Here is a 25,412-nt window from a genome sequence, read left to right on the forward strand (position 1 = left end):
ACTGTGCAGTGTATATATACAGGGCAGGAGGAGTGGTACTGTGCAGTGTATATATACAGGACAGGAGGAGTGGTACTGTGCAGTGTATATATACAGGACAGGAGGAGTGGTACTGTGCAGTGTATATATACAGGACAGGAGGAGTGGTACTGTGCAGTGTATATATGCAGGACAGGAGGAGTGGTACTGTGCAGTGTATATATACAGGACAGGAGGAGTGGTACTGTGCAGTGTATATATACAGGACAGGAGGAGTGGTACTGTGCAGTGTATATATGCAAGACAGGAGGAGTGGTACTGTGCGGTGTATATATACAGGACAGGAGGAGTGGTACTGTGCAGTGTATATATACAGGACAGGAGGAGCGGTACTGTGCAGTGTATATATACAGGACAGGAGGAGTGGTTCTGTGCAGTGTATATATACAGGACAGGAGGAGTGGTACTGTGCAGTGTGTATATACAGGACAGGAGGAGTGGTACTGTGCAGTGTATACAGGACAGGAGGAGTGGTACTGTGCAGTGTATATATACAGGACAGGAAAAGTGGTACTGTGCAGTGTATATATACAGGACAGGAGGAGTGGTACTGTGCAGTGTATATATACAGGAGGAGTGGTACTGTGCAGTGTATATATACAGGACAGGAGGAGTGGTACTGTGCAGTGTATATATACAGGAGGAGTGGTACTGTGCAGTGTATATATACAGGAGGAGTGGTACTGTGCAGTGTATATATACAGGAGGAGTGGTACTGTGCAGTGTATATATACAGGACAGGAGGAGTGGTACTGTGCAGTGTATATATACAGGAGGAGTGGTACTGTGCAGTGTATATATACAGGACAGGAGGAGTGGTACTGTGCAGTGTATATATACAGGACAGGAGGAGTGGTACTGTGCAGTGTATATATACAGGACAGGAGGAGTGGTACAGTGCAGTGTATATATACAGGACAGGAGGAGTGGTACTGTGCAGTGTATATATACAGGACAGGAGGAGTGGTACTGTGCAGTGTATATATACAGGAGGAGTGGTACTGTGCAGTGTATATATACAAGAGGAGGGGTACTGTGCAGTGTATATATACAGGACAGGAGGAGTGGTACTGTGCAGTGTATATATACAGGACAGGAGGAGTGGTACTGTACAGTGTATATATACAGGAGTGGTACTGTGCAGTGTATATATACAGGAGGAGTGGTACTGTGCAGTGTATATATACAAGAGGAGGGGTACTGTGCAGTGTATATATACAGGAGGAGTGGTACTGTGCAGTGTATATATACAGGACAGGAGGAGTGGTACTGTGCAGTGTATATATACAGGAGGAGTGGTACTGTGCAGTGTATATATACAGGAGGAGTGGTACTGTGCAGTGTATATATACAGGAGGAGTGGTACTGTGCAGTGTATATATACAAGAGGAGGGGTACTGTGCAGTGTATATATACAGGACAGGAGGAGTGGTACTGTGCAGTGTATATATACAGGACAGGAGGAGTGGTACTGTGCAGTGTATATATACAGGAGAAGTGGTACTGTGCAGTGTATATATACAGGACAGGAGGAGTGGTACTGTGCAGTGTATATATATAGGACAGGAGGAGTGGTACTGTGCAGTGTATATATACAGGACAGGAGGAGTGGTACTGTGCAGTGTATATATACAGGACAGGAGGAGTGGTACTGTGCAGTGTATATATACAGGACAGGAGGAGTGGTACTGTGCAGTGTATATATACAGGACAGGAGGAGTGGTGCTGTGCAGTGTATATACAGGACAGGAGGGGTGGTACTGTGCAGTGTATATATACAGGACAGGCGGAGTGGTACTGTGCAGTGTATATATACAGGACAGGAGGAGTGGTACTGTGCAGTGTATATATACAGGACAGGAGGAGTGGTACTGTGCAGTGTATATATACAGGACAGGAGGAGTGGTACTGTGCAGTGTATATATACAGGACAGGAGGAGTGGTACTGTGCAGTGTATATATACAGGAGGAGTGGTACTGTGCAGTGTATATATACAGGAGGAGTGGTACTGTGCAGTGTATATATACAGGACTGGAGGAGTGGTACTGTGCAGTATATATACAGGACAGGAGGAGTGGTACTGTGCAGTGTATATATACAGGGCAGGAGGAGTGGTACTGTGCAGTGTATATATACAGGACAGGAGGAGTGGTACTGTGCAGTGTATATATACAGGACAGGAGGAGTGGTACTGTGCAGTGTATATATACAGGAGGAGTGGTACTGTGCAGTGTATATATACAGGAGGAGTGGTACTGTGCAGTGTATATATACAGGAGGAGTGGTACTGTGCAGTGTATATACAGGACAGGAGGAGTGGTACTGTGCAGTGTATATATACAGGACAGGAAAAGTGGTACTGTGCAGTGTATATATACAGGAGGAGTGGTACTGTGCAGTGTATATATACAGGACAGGAGGAGTGGTACTGTGCAGTGTATATATACAGGAGGAGTGGTACTGTGCAGTGTATATATACAGGAGGAGTGGTACTGTGCAGTGTATATATACAGGAGGAGTGGTACTGTGCAGTGTATATATACAGGACAGGAGGAGTGGTACTGTGCAGTGTATATATACAGGAGGAGTGGTACTGTGCAGTGTATATATACAGGAGGAGTGGTACTGTGCAGTGTATATATACAGGAGGAGTGGTACTGTGCAGTGTATATATACAGGAGGAGTGGTACTGTGCAGTGTATATATACAGGGCAGGAGGAGTGGTACTGTGCAGTGTATATATACAGGACAGGAGGAGTGGTACTGTGCAGTGTATATATACAGGACAGGAGGAGTGGTACTGTGCAGTGTATATATACAGGACAGGAGGAGTGGTACTGTGCAGTGTATATATACAGGACAGGAGGAGTGGTACTGTGCAGTGTATATATGCAGGACAGGAGGAGTGGTACTGTGCAGTGTATATATACAGGACAGGAGGAGTGGTACTGTGCAGTGTATATATACAGGACAGGAGGAGTGGTACTGTGCAGTGTATATATGCAAGACAGGAGGAGTGGTACTGTGCGGTGTATATATACAGGACAGGAGGAGTGGTACTGTGCAGTGTATATATACAGGACAGGAGGAGCGGTACTGTGCAGTGTATATATACAGGACAGGAGGAGTGGTTCTGTGCAGTGTATATATACAGGACAGGAGGAGTGGTACTGTGCAGTGTGTATATACAGGACAGGAGGAGTGGTACTGTGCAGTGTATACAGGACAGGAGGAGTGGTACTGTGCAGTGTATATATACAGGACAGGAAAAGTGGTACTGTGCAGTGTATATATACAGGACAGGAGGAGTGGTACTGTGCAGTGTATATATACAGGAGGAGTGGTACTGTGCAGTGTATATATACAGGACAGGAGGAGTGGTACTGTGCAGTGTATATATACAGGAGGAGTGGTACTGTGCAGTGTATATATACAGGAGGAGTGGTACTGTGCAGTGTATATATACAGGAGGAGTGGTACTGTGCAGTGTATATATACAGGACAGGAGGAGTGGTACTGTGCAGTGTATATATACAGGAGGAGTGGTACTGTGCAGTGTATATATACAGGACAGGAGGAGTGGTACTGTGCAGTGTATATATACAGGACAGGAGGAGTGGTACTGTGCAGTGTATATATACAGGACAGGAGGAGTGGTACAGTGCAGTGTATATATACAGGACAGGAGGAGTGGTACTGTGCAGTGTATATATACAGGACAGGAGGAGTGGTACTGTGCAGTGTATATATACAGGAGGAGTGGTACTGTGCAGTGTATATATACAAGAGGAGGGGTACTGTGCAGTGTATATATACAGGACAGGAGGAGTGGTACTGTGCAGTGTATATATACAGGACAGGAGGAGTGGTACTGTACAGTGTATATATACAGGAGTGGTACTGTGCAGTGTATATATACAGGAGGAGTGGTACTGTGCAGTGTATATATACAAGAGGAGGGGTACTGTGCAGTGTATATATACAGGAGGAGTGGTACTGTGCAGTGTATATATACAGGACAGGAGGAGTGGTACTGTGCAGTGTATATATACAGGAGGAGTGGTACTGTGCAGTGTATATATACAGGAGGAGTGGTACTGTGCAGTGTATATATACAGGAGGAGTGGTACTGTGCAGTGTATATATACAAGAGGAGGGGTACTGTGCAGTGTATATATACAGGACAGGAGGAGTGGTACTGTGCAGTGTATATATACAGGACAGGAGGAGTGGTACTGTGCAGTGTATATATACAGGAGAAGTGGTACTGTGCAGTGTATATATACAGGACAGGAGGAGTGGTACTGTGCAGTGTATATATACAGGACAGGAGGAGTGGTACTGTGCAGTGTATATATACAGGACAGGAGGAGTGGTACTGTGCAGTGTATATATACAGGACAGGAGGAGTGGTACTGTGCAGTGTATATATACAGGACAGGAGGAGTGGTACTGTGCAGTGTATATATACAGGACAGGAGGAGTGGTGCTGTGCAGTGTATATACAGGACAGGAGGGGTGGTACTGTGCAGTGTATATATACAGGACAGGCGGAGTGGTACTGTGCAGTGTATATATACAGGACAGGAGGAGTGGTACTGTGCAGTGTATATATACAGGACAGGAGGAGTGGTACTGTGCAGTGTATATATACAGGACAGGAGGAGTGGTACTGTGCAGTGTATATATACAGGACAGGAGGAGTGGTACTGTGCAGTGTATATATACAGGAGGAGTGGTACTGTGCAGTGTATATATACAGGAGGAGTGGTACTGTGCAGTGTATATATACAGGACTGGAGGAGTGGTACTGTGCAGTATATATACAGGACAGGAGGAGTGGTACTGTGCAGTGTATATATACAGGGCAGGAGGAGTGGTACTGTGCAGTGTATATATACAGGACAGGAGGAGTGGTACTGTGCAGTGTATATATACAGGACAGGAGGAGTGGTACTGTGCAGTGTATATATACAGGACAGGAGGAGTGGTACTGTGCAGTGTATATATACAGGACAGGAGGAGTGGTACTGTGCAGTGTATATATACAGGACAGGAGGAGTGGTACTGTGCAGTGTATATATGCAGGACAGGAGGAGTGGTACTGTGCAGTGTATATATACAGGACAGGAGGAGTGGTACTGTGCAGTGTATATATACAGGACAGGAGGAGTGGTACTGTGCAGTGTATATATGCAAGACAGGAGGAGTGGTACTGTGCGGTGTATATATACAGGACAGGAGGAGTGGTACTGTGCAGTGTATATATACAGGACAGGAGGAGCGGTACTGTGCAGTGTATATATACAGGACAGGAGGAGTGGTTCTGTGCAGTGTATATATACAGGACAGGAGGAGTGGTACTGTGCAGTGTGTATATACAGGACAGGAGGAGTGGTACTGTGCAGTGTATACAGGACAGGAGGAGTGGTACTGTGCAGTGTATATATACAGGACAGGAAAAGTGGTACTGTGCAGTGTATATATACAGGACAGGAGGAGTGGTACTGTGCAGTGTATATATACAGGAGGAGTGGTACTGTGCAGTGTATATATACAGGACAGGAGGAGTGGTACTGTGCAGTGTATATATACAGGAGGAGTGGTACTGTGCAGTGTATATATACAGGAGGAGTGGTACTGTGCAGTGTATATATACAGGAGGAGTGGTACTGTGCAGTGTATATATACAGGACAGGAGGAGTGGTACTGTGCAGTGTATATATACAGGAGGAGTGGTACTGTGCAGTGTATATATACAGGAGGAGTGGTACTGTGCAGTGTATATATACAGGAGGAGTGGTACTGTGCAGTGTATATACAGGACATGAGGAGTGGTACTGTGCAGTGTATATATACAGGACAGGAAAAGTGGTACTGTGCAGTGTATATATACAGGAGGAGTGGTACTGTGCAGTGTATATATACAGGACAGGAGGAGTGGTACTGTGCAGTGTATATATACAGGAGGAGTGGTACTGTGCAGTGTATATATACAGGAGGAGTGGTACTGTGCAGTGTATATATACAGGAGGAGTGGTACTGTGCAGTGTATATATACAGGAGGAGTGGTACTGTGCAGTGTATATATACAGGAGGAGTGGTACTGTGCAGTGTATATATACAGGACAGGAGGAGTGGTACTGTGCAGTGTATATATACAGGAGGAGTGGTACTGTGCAGTGTATATATACAGGGCAGGAGGAGTGGTACTGTGCAGTGTATATATACAGGACAGGAGGAGTGGTACTGTGCAGTGTATATATACAGGACAGGAGGAGTGGTACTGTGCAGTGTATATATACAGGACAGGAGGAGTGGTACTGTGCAGTGTATATATACAGGACAGGAGGAGTGGTACTGTGCAGTGTATATATGCAGGACAGGAGGAGTGGTACTGTGCAGTGTATATATACAGGACAGGAGGAGTGGTACTGTGCAGTGTATATATACAGGACAGGAGGAGTGGTACTGTGCAGTGTATATATGCAAGACAGGAGGAGTGGTACTGTGCGGTGTATATATACAGGACAGGAGGAGTGGTACTGTGCAGTGTATATATACAGGACAGGAGGAGCGGTACTGTGCAGTGTATATATACAGGACAGGAGGAGTGGTTCTGTGCAGTGTATATATACAGGACAGGAGGAGTGGTACTGTGCAGTGTGTATATACAGGACAGGAGGAGTGGTACTGTGCAGTGTATACAGGACAGGAGGAGTGGTACTGTGCAGTGTATATATACAGGACAGGAAAAGTGGTACTGTGCAGTGTATATATACAGGACAGGAGGAGTGGTACTGTGCAGTGTATATATACAGGAGGAGTGGTACTGTGCAGTGAATATATACAGGACAGGAGGAGTGGTACTGTGCAGTGTATATATACAGGAGGAGTGGTACTGTGCAGTGTATATATACAGGAGGAGTGGTACTGTGCAGTGTATATATACAGGAGGAGTGGTACTGTGCAGTGTATATATACAGGACAGGAGGAGTGGTACTGTGCAGTGTATATATACAGGAGGAGTGGTACTGTGCAGTGTATATATACAGGAGGAGTGGTACTGTGCAGTGTATATATACAGGAGGAGTGGTACTGTGCAGTGTATATACAGGACAGGAGGAGTGGTACTGTGCAGTGTATATATACAGGACAGGAAAAGTGGTACTGTGCAGTGTATATATACAGGAGGAGTGGTACTGTGCAGTGTATATATACAGGACAGGAGGAGTGGTACTGTGCAGTGTATATATACAGGAGGAGTGGTACTGTGCAGTGTATATATACAGGAGGAGTGGTACTGTGCAGTGTATATATACAGGAGGAGTGGTACTGTGCAGTGTATATATACAGGAGGAGTGGTACTGTGCAGTGTATATATACAGGAGGAGTGGTACTGTGCAGTGTATATATACAGGACAGGAGGAGTGGTACTGTGCAGTGTATATATACAGGAGGAGTGGTACTGTGCAGTGTATATATACAGGGCAGGAGGAGTGGTACTGTGCAGTGTATATATACAGGACAGGAGGAGTGGTACTGTGCAGTGTATATATACAGGACAGGAGGAGTGGTACTGTGCAGTGTATATATACAGGACAGGAGGAGTGGTACTGTGCAGTGTATATATACAGGACAGGAGGAGTGGTACTGTGCAGTGTATATATGCAGGACAGGAGGAGTGGTACTGTGCAGTGTATATATACAGGACAGGAGGAGTGGTACTGTGCAGTGTATATATACAGGACAGGAGGAGTGGTACTGTGCAGTGTATATATGCAAGACAGGAGGAGTGGTACTGTGCGGTGTATATATACAGGACAGGAGGAGTGGTACTGTGCAGTGTATATATACAGGACAGGAGGAGCGGTACTGTGCAGTGTATATATACAGGACAGGAGGAGTGGTTCTGTGCAGTGTATATATACAGGACAGGAGGAGTGGTACTGTGCAGTGTGTATATACAGGACAGGAGGAGTGGTACTGTGCAGTGTATACAGGGCAGGAGGAGTGGTACTGTGCAGTGTATATATACAGGACAGGAGGAGTGGTACTGTGCAGTGTATATATACAGGGCAGGAGGAGTGGTACTGTGCAGTGTATATATACAGGACAGGAGGAGTGGTACTGTGCAGTGTATATATACAGGACAGGAGGAGTGGTACTGTGCAGTGTATATATACAGGACAGGAGGAGTGGTACTGTGCAGTGTATATATACAGGAGGAGTGGTACTGTGCAGTGTATATATACAGGAGGAGTGGTACTGTGCAGTGTATATATACAGGACAGGAGGAGTGGTACTGTGCAGTGTATATATACAGGAGGAGTGGTACTGTGCAGTGTATATATACAGGAGGAGTGGTACTGTGCAGTGTATATATACAGGAGGAGTGGTACTGTGCAGTGTATATACAGGACAGGAGGAGTGGTACTGTGCAGTGTATATATACAGGACAGGAAAAGTGGTACTGTGCAGTGTATATATACAGGAGGAGTGGTACTGTGCAGTGTATATATACAGGACAGGAGGAGTGGTACTGTGCAGTGTATATATACAGGAGGAGTGGTACTGTGCAGTGTATATATACAGGAGGAGTGGTACTGTGCAGTGTATATATACAGGAGGAGTGGTACTGTGCAGTGTATATACAGGACAGGAGGAGTGGTACTGTGCAGTGTATATATACAGGACAGGAAAAGTGGTACTGTGCAGTGTATATATACAGGAGGAGTGGTACTGTGCAGTGTATATATTCAGGACAGGAGGAGTGGTACTGTGCAGTGTATATATTCAGGACAGGAGGAGTGGTACTGTGCAGTGTATATATACAGGAGGAGTGGTACTGTGCAGTGTATATATACAGGAGGAGTGGTACTGTGCAGTGTATATATACAGGAGGAGTGGTACTGTGCAGTGTATATATACAGGAGGAGTGGTACTGTGCAGTGTATATATACAGGAGGAGTGGTACTGTGCAGTGTATATATACAGGACTGGAGGAGTGGTACTGTGCAGTATATATACAGGACAGGAGGAGTGGTACTGTGCAGTGTATATATACAGGGCAGGAGGAGTGGTACTGTGCAGTGTATATATACAGGACAGGAGGAGTGGTACTGTGCAGTGTATATATACAGGACAGGAGGAGTGGTACTGTGCAGTGTATATATACAGGACAGGAGGAGTGGTACTGTGCAGTGTATATATACAGGACAGGAGGAGTGGTACTGTGCAGTGTATATATACAGGACAGGAGGAGTGGTACTGTGCAGTGTATATATGCAGGACAGGAGGAGTGGTACTGTGCAGTGTATATATACAGGACAGGAGGAGTGGTACTGTGCAGTGTATATATACAGGACAGGAGGAGTGGTACTGTGCAGTGTATATATGCAAGACAGGAGGAGTGGTACTGTGCGGTGTATATATACAGGACAGGAGGAGCGGTACTGTGCAGTGTATATATACAGGACAGGAGGAGCGGTACTGTGCAGTGTATATATACAGGACAGGAGGAGTGGTTCTGTGCAGTGTATATATACAGGACAGGAGGAGTGGTACTGTGCAGTGTGTACAGGACAGGAGGAGTGGTACTGTGCAGTGTATATATACAGGACAGGAAAAGTGGTACTGTGCAGTGTATATATACAGGACAGGAGGAGTGGTACTGTGCAGTGTATATATACAGGAGGAGTGGTACTGTGCAGTGTATATATACAGGAGGAGTGGTACTGTGCAGTGTATATATACGGGAGGAGTGGTACTGTGCAGTGTATATATACAGGACAGGAGGAGTGGTACTGTGCAGTGTATATATACAGGAGGAGTGGTACTGTGCAGTGTATATATACAGGAGGAGTGGTACTGTGCAGTGTATATATACAGGAGGAGTGGTACTGTGCAGTGTATATACAGGACAGGAGGAGTGGTACTGTGCAGTGTATATATACAGGACAGGAAAAGTGGTACTGTGCAGTGTATATATACAGGAGGAGTGGTACTGTGCAGTGTATATATACAGGACAGGAGGAGTGGTACTGTGCAGTGTATATATACAGGAGGAGTGGTACTGTGCAGTGTATATATACAGGAGGAGTGGTACTGTGCAGTGTATATATACAGGAGGAGTGGTACTGTGCAGTGTATATATACAGGACAGGAGGAGTGGTACTGTGCAGTGTATATATACAGGAGGAGTGGTACTGTGCAGTGTATATATACAGGAGGAGTGGTACTGTGCAGTGTATATATACAGGAGGAGTGGTACTGTGCAGTGTATATATACAGGGCAGGAGGAGTGGTACTGTGCAGTGTATATATACAGGACAGGAGGAGTGGTACTGTGCAGTGTATATATACAGGACAGGAGGAGTGGTACTGTGCAGTGTATATATACAGGACAGGAGGAGTGGTACTGTGCAGTGTATATATACAGGACAGGAGGAGTGGTACTGTGCAGTGTATATATGCAGGACAGGAGGAGTGGTACTGTGCAGTGTATATATACAGGACAGGAGGAGTGGTACTGTGCAGTGTATATATACAGGACAGGAGGAGTGGTACTGTGCAGTGTATATATGCAAGACAGGAGGAGTGGTACTGTGCGGTGTATATATACAGGACAGGAGGAGTGGTACTGTGCAGTGTATATATACAGGACAGGAGGAGCGGTACTGTGCAGTGTATATATACAGGACAGGAGGAGTGGTTCTGTGCAGTGTATATATACAGGACAGGAGGAGTGGTACTGTGCAGTGTGTATATACAGGACAGGAGGAGTGGTACTGTGCAGTGTATACAGGACAGGAGGAGTGGTACTGTGCAGTGTATATATACAGGACAGGAAAAGTGGTACTGTGCAGTGTATATATACAGGACAGGAGGAGTGGTACTGTGCAGTGTATATATACAGGAGGAGTGGTACTGTGCAGTGTATATATACAGGACAGGAGGAGTGGTACTGTGCAGTGTATATATACAGGAGGAGTGGTACTGTGCAGTGTATATATACAGGAGGAGTGGTACTGTGCAGTGTATATATACAGGAGGAGTGGTACTGTGCAGTGTATATATACAGGACAGGAGGAGTGGTACTGTGCAGTGTATATATACAGGAGGAGTGGTACTGTGCAGTGTATATATACAGGAGGAGTGGTACTGTGCAGTGTATATATACAGGAGGAGTGGTACTGTGCAGTGTATATACAGGACAGGAGGAGTGGTACTGTGCAGTGTATATATACAGGACAGGAAAAGTGGTACTGTGCAGTGTATATATACAGGAGGAGTGGTACTGTGCAGTGTATATATACAGGACAGGAGGAGTGGTACTGTGCAGTGTATATATACAGGAGGAGTGGTACTGTGCAGTGTATATATACAGGAGGAGTGGTACTGTGCAGTGTATATATACAGGAGGAGTGGTACTGTGCAGTGTATATACAGGACAGGAGGAGTGGTACTGTGCAGTGTATATATACAGGACAGGAAAAGTGGTACTGTGCAGTGTATATATACAGGAGGAGTGGTACTGTGCAGTGTATATATTCAGGACAGGAGGAGTGGTACTGTGCAGTGTATATATACAGGAGGAGTGGTACTGTGCAGTGTATATATACAGGAGGAGTGGTACTGTGCAGTGTATATATACAGGAGGAGTGGTACTGTGCAGTGTATATATACAGGAGGAGTGGTACTGTGCAGTGTATATATACAGGAGGAGTGGTACTGTGCAGTGTATATATACAGGAGGAGTGGTACTGTGCAGTGTATATATACAGGAGGAGTGGTACTGTGCAGTGTATATATACAGGAGGAGTGGTACTGTGCAGTGTATATATACAGGAGGAGTGGTACTGTGCAGTGTATATACAGGACAGGAGGAGTGGTACTGTGCAGTGTATATATACAGGACAGGAAAAGTGGTACTGTGCAGTGTATATATACAGGAGGAGTGGTACTGTGCAGTGTATATATACAGGACAGGAGGAGTGGTACTGTGCAGTGTATATATACAGGAGGAGTGGTACTGTGCAGTGTATATATACAGGAGGAGTGGTACTGTGCAGTGTATATATACAGGAGGAGTGGTACTGTGCAGTGTATATACAGGACAGGAGGAGTGGTACTGTGCAGTGTATATATACAGGACAGGAAAAGTGGTACTGTGCAGTGTATATATACAGGAGGAGTGGTACTGTGCAGTGTATATATTCAGGACAGGAGGAGTGGTACTGTGCAGTGTATATATACAGGAGGAGTGGTACTGTGCAGTGTATATATACAGGAGGAGTGGTACTGTGCAGTGTATATATACAGGAGGAGTGGTACTGTGCAGTGTATATATACAGGAGGAGTGGTACTGTGCAGTGTATATATACAGGAGGAGTGGTACTGTGCAGTGTATATATACAGGAGGAGTGGTACTGTGCAGTGTATATATACAGGAGGAGTGGTACTGTGCAGTGTATATATACAGGAGGAGTGGTACTGTGCAGTGTATATATACAGGAGGAGTGGTACTGTGCAGTGTATATATACAGGAGGAGTGGTACTGTGCAGTGTATATACAGGACAGGAGGAGTGGTACTGTGCAGTGTATATATACAGGACAGGAAAAGTGGTACTGTGCAGTGTATATATACAGGAGGAGTGGTACTGTGCAGTGTATATATTCAGGACAGGAGGAGTGGTACTGTGCAGTGTATATATTCAGGACAGGAGGAGTGGTACTGTGCAGTGTATATATACAGGAGGAGTGGTACTGTGCAGTGTATATATACAGGAGGAGTGGTACTGTGCAGTGTATATATACAGGAGGAGTGGTACTGTGCAGTGTATATATACAGGAGGAGTGGTACTGTGCAGTGTATATATACAGGAGGAGTGGTACTGTGCAGTGTATATATACAGGAGGAGTGGTACTGTGCAGTGTATATATACAGGAGGAGTGGTACTGTGCAGTGTATATATACAGGAGGAGTGGTACTGTGCAGTGTATATATACAGGAGGAGTGGTACTGTGCAGTGTATATATACAGGAGGAGTGGTACTGTGCAGTGTATATATACAGGACTGGAGGAGTGGTACTGTGCAGTATATATACAGGACAGGAGGAGTGGTACTGTGCAGTGTATATATACAGGGCAGGAGGAGTGGTACTGTGCAGTGTATATATACAGGACAGGAGGAGTGGTACTGTGCAGTGTATATATACAGGACAGGAGGAGTGGTACTGTGCAGTGTATATATACAGGACAGGAGGAGTGGTACTGTGCAGTGTATATATACAGGACAGGAGGAGTGGTACTGTGCAGTGTATATATACAGGACAGGAGGAGTGGTACTGTGCAGTGTATATATGCAGGACAGGAGGAGTGGTACTGTGCAGTGTATATATACAGGACAGGAGGAGTGGTACTGTGCAGTGTATATATACAGGACAGGAGGAGTGGTACTGTGCAGTGTATATATGCAAGACAGGAGGAGTGGTACTGTGCGGTGTATATATACAGGACAGGAGGAGTGGTACTGTGCAGTGTATATATACAGGACAGGAGGAGCGGTACTGTGCAGTGTATATATACAGGACAGGAGGAGTGGTTCTGTGCAGTGTATATATACAGGACAGGAGGAGTGGTACTGTGCAGTGTGTACAGGACAGGAGGAGTGGTACTGTGCAGTGTATATATACAGGACAGGAAAAGTGGTACTGTGCAGTGTATATATACAGGACAGGAGGAGTGGTACTGTGCAGTGTATATATACAGGAGGAGTGGTACTGTGCAGTGTATATATACAGGACAGGAGGAGTGGTACTGTGCAGTGTATATATACAGGAGGAGTGGTACTGTGCAGTGTATATATACAGGAGGAGTGGTACTGTGCAGTGTATATATACAGGAGGAGTGGTACTGTGCAGTGTATATATACAGGACAGGAGGAGTGGTACTGTGCAGTGTATATATACAGGAGGAGTGGTACTGTGCAGTGTATATATACAGGAGGAGTGGTACTGTGCAGTGTATATATACAGGAGGAGTGGTACTGTGCAGTGTATATACAGGACAGGAGGAGTGGTACTGTGCAGTGTATATATACAGGACAGGAAAAGTGGTACTGTGCAGTGTATATATACAGGAGGAGTGGTACTGTGCAGTGTATATATACAGGACAGGAGGAGTGGTACTGTGCAGTGTATATATACAGGAGGAGTGGTACTGTGCAGTGTATATATACAGGAGGAGTGGTACTGTGCAGTGTATATATACAGGAGGAGTGGTACTGTGCAGTGTATATATACAGGACAGGAGGAGTGGTACTGTGCAGTGTATATATACAGGAGGAGTGGTACTGTGCAGTGTATATATACAGGAGGAGTGGTACTGTGCAGTGTATATATACAGGAGGAGTGGTACTGTGCAGTGTATATATACAGGGCAGGAGGAGTGGTACTGTGCAGTGTATATATACAGGACAGGAGGAGTGGTACTGTGCAGTGTATATATACAGGACAGGAGGAGTGGTACTGTGCAGTGTATATATACAGGACAGGAGGAGTGGTACTGTGCAGTGTATATATACAGGACAGGAGGAGTGGTACTGTGCAGTGTATATATGCAGGACAGGAGGAGTGGTACTGTGCAGTGTATATATACAGGACAGGAGGAGTGGTACTGTGCAGTGTATATATACAGGACAGGAGGAGTGGTACTGTGCAGTGTATATATGCAAGACAGGAGGAGTGGTACTGTGCGGTGTATATATACAGGACAGGAGGAGTGGTACTGTGCAGTGTATATATACAGGACAGGAGGAGCGGTACTGTGCAGTGTATATATACAGGACAGGAGGAGTGGTTCTGTGCAGTGTATATATACAGGACAGGAGGAGTGGTACTGTGCAGTGTGTATATACAGGACAGGAGGAGTGGTACTGTGCAGTGTATACAGGACAGGAGGAGTGGTACTGTGCAGTGTATATATACAGGACAGGAAAAGTGGTACTGTGCAGTGTATATATACAGGACAGGAGGAGTGGTACTGTGCAGTGTATATATACAGGAGGAGTGGTACTGTGCAGTGTATATATACAGGACAGGAGGAGTGGTACTGTGCAGTGTATATATACAGGAGGAGTGGTACTGTGCAGTGTATATATACAGGAGGAGTGGTACTGTGCAGTGTATATATACAGGAGGAGTGGTACTGTGCAGTGTATATATACAGGACAGGAGGAGTGGTACTGTGCAGTGTATATATACAGGAGGAGTGGTACTGTGCAGTGTATATATACAGGAGGAGTGGTACTGTGCAGTGTATATATACAGGAGGAGTGGTACTGTGCAGTGTATATACAGGACAGGAGGAGTGGTACTGTGCAGTGTATATATACAGGACAGGAAAAGTGGTACTGTGCAGTGTATATATACAGGAGGAGTGGTACTGTGCAGTGTATATATACAGGACAGGAGGAGTGGTACTGTGCAGTGTATATATACAGGAGGAGTGGTACTGTGCAGTGTATATATACAGGAGGAGTGGTACTGTGCAGTGTATATATACAGGAGGAGTGGTACTGTGCAGTGTATATACAGGACAGGAGGAGTGGTACTGTGCAGTGTATATATACAGGACAGGAAAAGTGGTACTGTGCAGTGTATATATACAGGAGGAGTGGTACTGTGCAGTGTATATATTCAGGACAGGAGGAGTGGTACTGTGCAGTGTATATATACAGGAGGAGTGGTACTGTGCAGTGTATATATACAGGAGGAGTGGTACTGTGCAGTGTATATATACAGGAGGAGTGGTACTGTGCAGTGTATATATACAGGAGGAGTGGTACTGTGCAGTGTATATATACAGGAGGAGTGGTACTGTGCAGTGTATATATACAGGAGGAGTGGTACTGTGCAGTGTATATATACAGGAGGAGTGGTACTGTGCAGTGTATATATACAGGAGGAGTGGTACTGTGCAGTGTATATACAGGACAGGAGGAGTGGTACTGTGCAGTGTATATATACAGGACAGGAAAAGTGGTACTGTGCAGTGTATATATACAGGAGGAGTGGTACTGTGCAGTGTATATATACAGGACAGGAGGAGTGGTACTGTGCAGTGTATATATACAGGAGGAGTGGTACTGTGCAGTGTATATATACAGGAGGAGTGGTACTGTGCAGTGTATATATACAGGAGGAGTGGTACTGTGCAGTGTATATACAGGACAGGAGGAGTGGTACTGTGCAGTGTATATATACAGGACAGGAAAAGTGGTACTGTGCAGTGTATATATACAGGAGGAGTGGTACTGTGCAGTGTATATATTCAGGACAGGAGGAGTGGTACTGTGCAGTGTATATATACAGGAGGAGTGGTACTGTGCAGTGTATATATACAGGAGGAGTGGTACTGTGCAGTGTATATATACAGGAGGAGTGGTACTGTGCAGTGTATATATACAGGAGGAGTGGTACTGTGCAGTGTATATATACAGGAGGAGTGGTACTGTGCAGTGTATATATACAGGAGGAGTGGTACTGTGCAGTGTATATATACAGGAGGAGTGGTACTGTGCAGTGTATATATACAGGAGGAGTGGTACTGTGCAGTGTATATATACAGGAGGAGTGGTACTGTGCAGTGTATATATACAGGAGGAGTGGTACTGTGCAGTGTATATATACAGGAGACATGCCAAGAGTGTGCAAAGCAGTCATCAAAGCAAAAGGTGGCTACTGTGAAGAACGTAGAATATAAGACATATTTTCAGTTGTTTCACACTTTTTTGTTAAGTATATAATTCCACATGTGGTAATTCATAGTTTTGATGCCTTCAGTGTGAATGTACAATTTTCATAGTCAGGAAAATACAGAAAAATCTTTAAATGAGAAGGTGTGTCCAAACTTTTGGTCTGTACGTGTATATACTGTATGGTGGTATTATATATGTACTGTATGGTGGTATTATATATATACTGTATGGTGGTATTATATATGTACTGTATGGTGCTATTATATATATACTGTATGGTGGTATTATATATATACTGTATGGTGGTATTATATATATACTGTATGGTGGTATTATTTGAAGACAGTATGAATTATTTATGTACTGTATGGTGGTATTATATATATACTGTATGGTGGTATTATATATATACTGTATGGTGCTATTATATATGTACTGTATGGTGGTATTATATATATACTGCATAGTGGTATTATATGTGTACTGTATGGTGGTATTATATATGTACTGTATGGTGCTATTATATATATACTGTATGGTGGTATTATATATGTACTGTATGGTGGTATTATATATATATACTGTATGGTGCTATTATATATGTACTGTATGGTGGTATTATATATATACTGCATAGTGGTATTATATGTGTACTGTATGGTGGTATTATATATGTACTGTATGGTGCTATTATATATATACTGTATGGTGGTATTATATATGTACTGTATGGTGGTATTATATATATACTGTATGGTGCTATTATATATGTACTGTATGGTGGTATTATATATGTACTGTATGGTGGTATTATATATATACTGTATGGTGGTATTATATATGTACTGTATGGTGCTATTATATATATACTGTATGGTGGTATTTGAAGACAGTATGAATTATTTATGTACTGTATGGTGGTATTATATATATACTGTATGGTGGTATTATATATATACTGTATGGTGGTATTATATATGTACTGTATGGTGGTATTATATATATACTGTATGGTGGTATTATATATATACTGTATGGTGGTATTATATATATACTGTATGGTGGTATTATATATATACTGTATGGTGCTATTATATATGTACTGTATGGTGGTATATATATACTGTATGGTGGTATTATATATATACTGTATGGTGCTATTATATATGTACTGTATGGTGGTATTATATATATACTGCATAGTGGTATTATATGTGTACTGTATGGTGGTATTATTTGAAGACAGTATGGCACGATTATCTGTGCACTACATGGTGGTATTATATGTGTACTGTATGGTGGTATTATATATGTACTGTATGGTGCTATTATATATATATACTGTATGGTGCTATTATATATATACTGTATGGTGCTATTATATATATACTCTATGGTGGTATTATATATATACTGTATGGTGCTATTATATATATACTGTATGGTGGTATTATACAGTATATATACTGTATGGTGCTATTATATATATACTGTATGGTGGTATTATATATGTACTGTATGGTGGTATTATATATATACTGTATGGTGGTATTATATATATACTGTATGGTGGTATTATATATGTACTGTATGGTGGTATTATATATGTACTGTATGGTGGTATTATATATATACTGTATGGTGCTATTATATATGTACTGTATGGTGGTATTATATATGTACTGTATGGTGCTATTATATATATACTGTATGGTGGTATTATATATGTACTGTATGGTGGTATTATATATATACTGTATGGTGCTATTATATATATACTGTATGGTGGTATTATATATGTACTGTATGGTGGTATTATATATATACTGTATGGTGGTATATGTGTACTGTATGGTGGTATTATTTGAAGACAGTATGGCAGGATTATCTGTGCACTACATGGTGGTATTATATGTGTACTGTATGGTGGTATTATATATGTACTGTATGGTGGTATTATATATGTACTGTATGGTGGTATTATTTGAAGACAGTATGGATTATATATACTGTATGGTGGTATTATATGTGTGCTGTATGGTGGTATTATATGTGTACTGTATGGTGGTATTATTTGAAGACAGTATGGCAGGATTATCTGCGCACTACATGGTGGTATTATTTGTGATCTGTCGGACGGTAGCAGTTGGTCTACACATGTTGATATTGCCCTGAATTTGCACAGACCGGTTGCACCCTTTCACTGCTGCGCAGAATACTCTGGTGATAAAGCAGTTTCTAGAAAGGAAGTGGTGGAAATCAGGAGCAGTCGCCCACTGGTGGGTTTCCTGTGGGTTTCTGATGGCATCATGCTCTGCCAGTCTGACTCTTTCCTCCCAGTGGGTCAGGGTATTCTCATCACCGCTGAGCAGGCCTCAGGTTACTCTCTACAGTCTGGTGCTGCGCAGTGTGACGCGGGGATCTCCGTAATGAATAATAGATCACTACACAATGTGATTGCACAGACCTATCTTTGTAGTCGCTATACAATGTGATTGCACAGACAGATCTTTGTAGTCGCTATACAATGTGATTGCACAGACCGATCTTTGTAGTCGCTATACAATGTGATTGCACAGACCGATCTTTGTAGTCGCTATACAATGTGATTGCACAGACTGATCTTTGTAGTCGCTACACAATCACATTGAACAGACTATATTGTACAATGTAGGCTGCGTGCCTAATACTGTGCTTTTACCTAGCCCTTACATTTTGCCCACGTCCTCATTAGTGAACCCCTCTATTTCAGACCCTTCTTATGGTATTGAGGGGGGCTTTTGTGCCCGGCAGATTGGACAATGTCCCCTCAGTATCCTCATTGCACATAACTAGACCCATGGGTCAATCATTCTCCTTCCTGGTCCTGGGCCTTCACCAGTCTAGGGTTCGATGAGGCCTGGATGGGTCAGGTTGTATGACGAGGTTGTATGACGAGATTGTATGACGAGGTTGTATGACGAGACTGTATGACGAGACTGTATGACGAGACTGTATGACGAGGTTGTATGACGAGGTTGTCTGACGAGGTTGTCTGACGAGGTTGTCTGACGAGGTTGTCTGACGAGATTGTATGACGAGGTTGTATGACGAGATTGTATGACGGGTTGTATGACAGGGTTGTATGACGAGGTTGTATGACGAGGTTGTCTGACGAGGTTGTCTGACGAGGTTGTCTGACGAGATTGTATGACGAGGTTGTATGACGAGATTGTATGACGGGTTGTATGACGGGTTGTCTGACGAGGTTGTCTGACGAGGTTGTCTGACGAGGTTGTCTGACGAGATTGTATGACGAGGTTGTATGACGAGACTGTATGACGAGGTTGTATGACGAGACTGTATGACGAGATTGTATGACGAGGTTGTATGACGAGGTTGTCTGACGAGGTTGTATGACGAGGTTGTCTGACGAGATTGTATGACGAGGTTGTATGACGAGATTGTATGACGGGTTGTATGACGGGGTTGTATGACGAGGTTGTATGACGAGGTTGTCTGACGAGGTTGTCTGACGAGGTTTTATGACGAGGTTGTCTGACGAGGTTGTATGACGAGGTTGTCTGACGAGATTGTATGACGAGGTTGTCTGACGAGATTGTATGACGGGTTGTATGACGGGGTTGTCTGACGAGGTTGTCTGACGAGGTTGTCTGACGAGATTGTATGACGAGATTGTATGACGGGTTGTATGACGGGGTTGTATGACGAGGTTGTCTGACGAGGTTGTCTGACGAGGTTGTCTGACGAGATTGTATGACGAGATTGTATGACGAGATTGTATGACGAGGTTGTCTGACGAGGTTGTCTGACGAGGTTGTCTGACGAGGTTGTATGACGAGGTTGTATGACGAGGTTGTATGATGAGATTGGTCAGTGCCAGATACTGCAGACCATGTGTCTTACTTCCCCCTGACTAGCAGCCATTGCCTGTGCCCAATGTTCTCCATGTGACCCCAGTTCTTCAACAGCATGAATGCGGGGTGACGTGCGACATGGCAGCACACCCAGCACAACAGGGGGCAGGTTCCAGACCCCCGCCTGGAGGGGCCCCGTGGCCCTCGTGTCTGAGTCTGGTGCTTCTGTATTTTCTCTATATATCTGCTGTATATATGGCCCTGGTCACTGCGTGACGGCCACCCGGAGCCGCCAGCAGATCCCCTCCATAAGTGTGTGCCCCCACGATGACATCAGCCCTGAATACAGTCTCCCATATACAGACGACTGTAAGCTCTGGGGACAAGGCCTCATTGACTTGCTGTGCTTATCTATTGTCTGCGTGCGGCTCCCATGATTGATCGGCTCCCATGACGCCCAGATTGTGTCCGAGGATAAATCCGGCCGAAATCCAATTACAGGATCTACATTCTATTAATGGAGACGAGTCCCCGGCTTCAGAAAAGCGAGATTCCTCCAGAATTAGGCACCACCTGTAGTGCTGTGCTGAGGTGGGAACTACAAGTCCCAGAGATAGTCTGGTGACAGTCCTATACTGGGACAAAAGTCTGGACTGAGGAACTGCCTCTAGAGATCTAGTGTAGTAATCAGAGGATCCACCATGCTAGAGATCTAGTGTAGTAATCAGAAGATCCACCATGCTAGAGATCTAGTGTAGTAATCAGAAGATCCACCATGCTAGAGATCTAGTCTAGTAATCAGAGGATCCACCATGCTAGAGATCTTGTGTAGTAATCAGAAGATCCACCATGCTAGAGATCTAGTGTAGTAATCAGAGGATCCACCATGCTAGAGATCTAGTGTAGTAATCAGAAGATCCACCATGCTAGAGATCTAGTCTAGTAATCAGAGGATCCACCATGCTAGAGATCTTGTGTAGTAATCAGAAGATCCACCATGCTAGAGATCTAGTGTAGTAATCAGAGGATCCACCATGCTAGAGATCTAGTGTAGTAATCAGAAGATCCACCATGCTAGAGATCTAGTGTAGTAATCAGAGGATCCACCATGCTAGAGTACTACTGTGTATAAACCAGAAGATCCACCAAGCTAGAGATCTAGTGTAGTAATCAGAAGATCCACCATGCTAGAGACCTAGTGTAATAATCAGAAGATCCACCATGCTAGAGTACTACTGTGTATAAACCAGAAGATCCACCAAGCTAGAGATCTAGTGTAGTAATCAGAGGATCCACCATGCTAGAGACCTAGTGTAATAATCAGAAGATCCACCATGCTAGAGTACTACTGTGTATAAACCAGAGGATCCACCAATCTAGAGATCTAGTGTAGTAATCAGAAGATCCACCATGCTAGAGTACTACTGTGTATAAACCAGAGGATCCACCAATCTAGAGATTGTATGGCCATATCTTGCTCACAGAGCTTACAATCTGATTGTACGGCCATATCTTGCCCACAGAGCTTACAATCTGATTGTACGGCCATATCTTGCTCACAGAGCTTACAATCTGATTGTACGGCCATATCTTGCCCACAGAGCTTACAATCTGATTGTACGGCCATATCTTGCCCACAGAGCTTACAATCTGATTGTACGGCCATATCTTGCTCACAGAGCTTACAATCTGATTGTACGGCCATATCTTGCCCACAGAGCTTACAATCTGATTGTACGGCCATATCTTGCCCACAGAGCTTACAATCTGATTGTACGGCCATATCTTGCCCACAGAGCTTACAATCTGATTGTACGGCCATATCTTGCCCACAGAGCTTACAATCTGATTGTACGGCTATATCTTGCCCACAGAGCTTACAATCTGATTGTATGACCATATCTTGCTCACAGAGCTTACAATCTATGGTTCATGCTCTAGATACCAAGGTGTGAAACATACATGAGCATTGTGCTCCTGCGCAGGAGCTTGCACTCTATGTAGTGATCGTCCCTGGATAGATGGTGTTTGAGGTGTCGGGGGTGCTGGGGGGATTTAGGCCTGTTGTTTGGCACTGCCCTCCCACCTCAGCTGAGCTTAACCAGCGCTGGTTCATTAAGTGTTCCCTCCACCCCCCACCCTGCCATCTGTCACACCATCTTCCTCAAATATCACACATCCCCTCCCCCAGCTCCGGAATCATGGACATTTTATAAGGCAGCCTCCAATGTCATCCTGCCCCATTGTTGCCTGTGGTCCTGTCCTTTGTCTCACCATGTCACCCTGTAGACTGGGGATCCTCGTCGCCCCTCTGGCTACCCCTCCTGGCTGTCAGGTTCCCTTTGTTACACTCTCTGGCTCTGACAGCCCTTCTTCACCTTGGAGTCCTCTGTCCGTCTCTCCCTGACCTTCCCGGAATATTCGGCTCAATTGTGTGACCCAGAACTGGGCTTATGGGGTCACTTAGAGGGGCCCTGAGGGGCACCCTTACATCCAGCAATACTGGACCTGCCAGTCATACCCTCTTACCATCTTGACCACCCAGGAGCTTGACTTCCAGCATCAGCCCCCATTTGTTGACCTCCTTACCCCTCTCTATGGCCCTTACTTTACATGACCCCTAGTGTCCCCTTATCTTGCTTGATACCCCCCATATTCAGCTCCCCCATTTCCAGTCACCCCAGGAGCTTGGCTTCCAGCATCAGCCCCCATTTGTTGACCTCCTCACCCCTCTCTATGGCCCCTACTATACATGACCCCTAGCCTCCCCCATATCTTGCTTGATGCCCCCATTGCCAAACAGATCCCCCATTTCCTGACCCCCCCAGGAGCTTGACTTCCAGCATCAGCCCCCATTTCTTGAACTCCTCACCCCTCTCTATGGCTCCTACTATAAATGACCCCTAGCCTCCCCATATCTTCCTTGATGCCCCCGTTGCCCCAGAGATCCCCTATTTCCAGTCACCCCAGGAGCTTGACTTCCAGCACTGGCCCACATTTGTTGACCTCCTCACCCCTCTCTATGGCCCCTACTTTACATGACCCCTAGCCTCCCCATATCTTGCTTGATACCCCCCCATATTCAGATCCCCCATTTCCAGTCACCCCAGGAGCTTGACTTCCAGCATCAGCCCCCATTTGTTGAGCTCCTCACCCCTCTCTATGGCCCCTACTTTACATAACCCCTAGCCTCCCCATATATTGCTTGATGCTCCCATTGCCCAACAAATCCCCCATTTCCTGACCCCCCAGGAGCTTGACTTCCAGCATCAGCCCCATTTGTTGACCTCCTTACCCCTCTCTATGGCCCCTACTTTACATGACCCCTAGCCTCCCCTTATCTTGCTTGATGCCCCCATCGCCCAACAGATCCCCCATTTCCAGTCACCCCAGGAGCTTGACTTCCAGCACCGGCCCCCCATTGTGCCCCATCGCCCCTCTTACCTTTGTGCACCCCAGTAAATTTGTCTTTGATGACTGTAAGTTCATAGATTTTCCCAAACTGCTCGAAGATGGGCTTCAGGTCCTTCTCCTCCAGATTGCGGGGTATCTGCCCAATGAAAAGTTTAATGGCATCCGGTTCCTTCATTGGGGCGAGGTGGGCAGAGGGGAAGGGGCACAAAAGGCACTTGAGCCCGGAGAGCAAACCCTCTGCAGACAGTCACCCCGAGTGCAACAGTGTGAAGGTCCGGGCCGAGCGCTCCTCCTGCAGGTGGTGCCCGGTACTGCTGCTGAGGGCACTATCCTGGACCCCGCTCAGCTCCGTGCTCCTCAGTGATTCCGGAGCTCTGATTCCCAATCTTTTCTTTCTTCTGCCCCCTCCCTGGTGCCCAGTGCCCGCCCCAGCCTGACAGGGGATGATGTCAGAGCGAGGGGCCGGGGAGAAAGAGCCGCAGCCGCACGCAGGCGCAGAGCCGGGGACGGGGCAGTGCCCGGGGTGAGGGGCCCGGGACCCCACAGATGGGCATGGGGGGTGGGGTGGTGCAGCAGGGGGCGCTGTGCACCCGAAGCCCGAGAAGTGCGGGGAGCTCCGCTCCGGCAGCCGCGGAAGACGCTTTGCAGACGCTCCCTGCCTCAGCCATTGTTCTGCCGCTCTCCTTGGTGCTGAAGCTCAGTCTGGGGGAGGGGAGGAGGGGCAAGGTGTGATGGGGCATGTATGGGGGTAAGGTGTGATGGGGCATGTATGGGGGGTAAGGTGTGATGGGACATGTATGGGGGTAAGGTGTGATGGGACATGTATGGGGGTAAGGTGTGATGGGGCATGTATGGGGGTAAGGTGTGATGGGGCATGTATGGGGGTAAGGTGTGATGGGGCATGTATGGGGGTAAGGTGTGATGGGGCATGTATGGGGGGTAAGGTGTGATGGGACATGTATGGGGGTAAGGTGTGATGGGGCATGTATGGGGGTAAGGTGTGATGGGGCATGTATGGGGGTAAGGTGTGATGGGGCATGTATGGGGGTAAGGTGTGATGGGGCATGTATGGGGGGTAAGGTGTGATGGGACATGTATGGGGGTAAGGTGTGATGGGGCATGTATGGGGGTAAGGTGTGATGGGGCATGTATGGGGGGTAAGGTGTGATGGGGCATGTATGGGGGGTAAGGTGTGATGGGGCATGTATGGGGGTAAGGTGTGATGGGGCATGTATGGGGGGTAAGGTGTGATGGGGCATGTATGGAGGGTAAGGTGTGATGGGGCATGTATGGGGGGTAAGGTGTGATGGGACATGTATGGGGGGGTAAGGTGTGAT

General features: G+C 45.5%; 1 protein-coding gene across 3 annotated transcripts in view; it reads right to left on the reverse strand.

Moving 5' to 3' along the window:
• CELF3 (CUGBP Elav-like family member 3) overlaps positions 1-24,584 on the reverse strand; it is a 172,843-nt gene extending 148,259 nt beyond the window's left edge. Inside the window, exon 1 of one of the 3 annotated variants that reach the window (XM_073637353.1) lies at positions 24,106-24,584. In XM_073637353.1, the coding sequence (XP_073493454.1) occupies positions 24,106-24,250 (145 nt within the window). In that variant the 5' untranslated portion in view covers positions 24,251-24,584. The remainder of the gene's footprint in view (positions 1-24,105) is intronic. The other 2 variants (XM_073637351.1, XM_073637352.1) reach the window with 2 other exon arrangements.
• Between the last annotated feature and the right edge of the window lie 828 nt (positions 24,585-25,412).

Source organism: Phyllobates terribilis, unplaced genomic scaffold, assembly GCF_046119375.1.
Source record: "Phyllobates terribilis strain yellow unplaced genomic scaffold, ASM4611937v1 Scaffold_6__1_contigs__length_29720123, whole genome shotgun sequence".
In the NCBI taxonomy this organism is placed as follows: Eukaryota; Metazoa; Chordata; class Amphibia; order Anura; family Dendrobatidae; genus Phyllobates; species Phyllobates terribilis.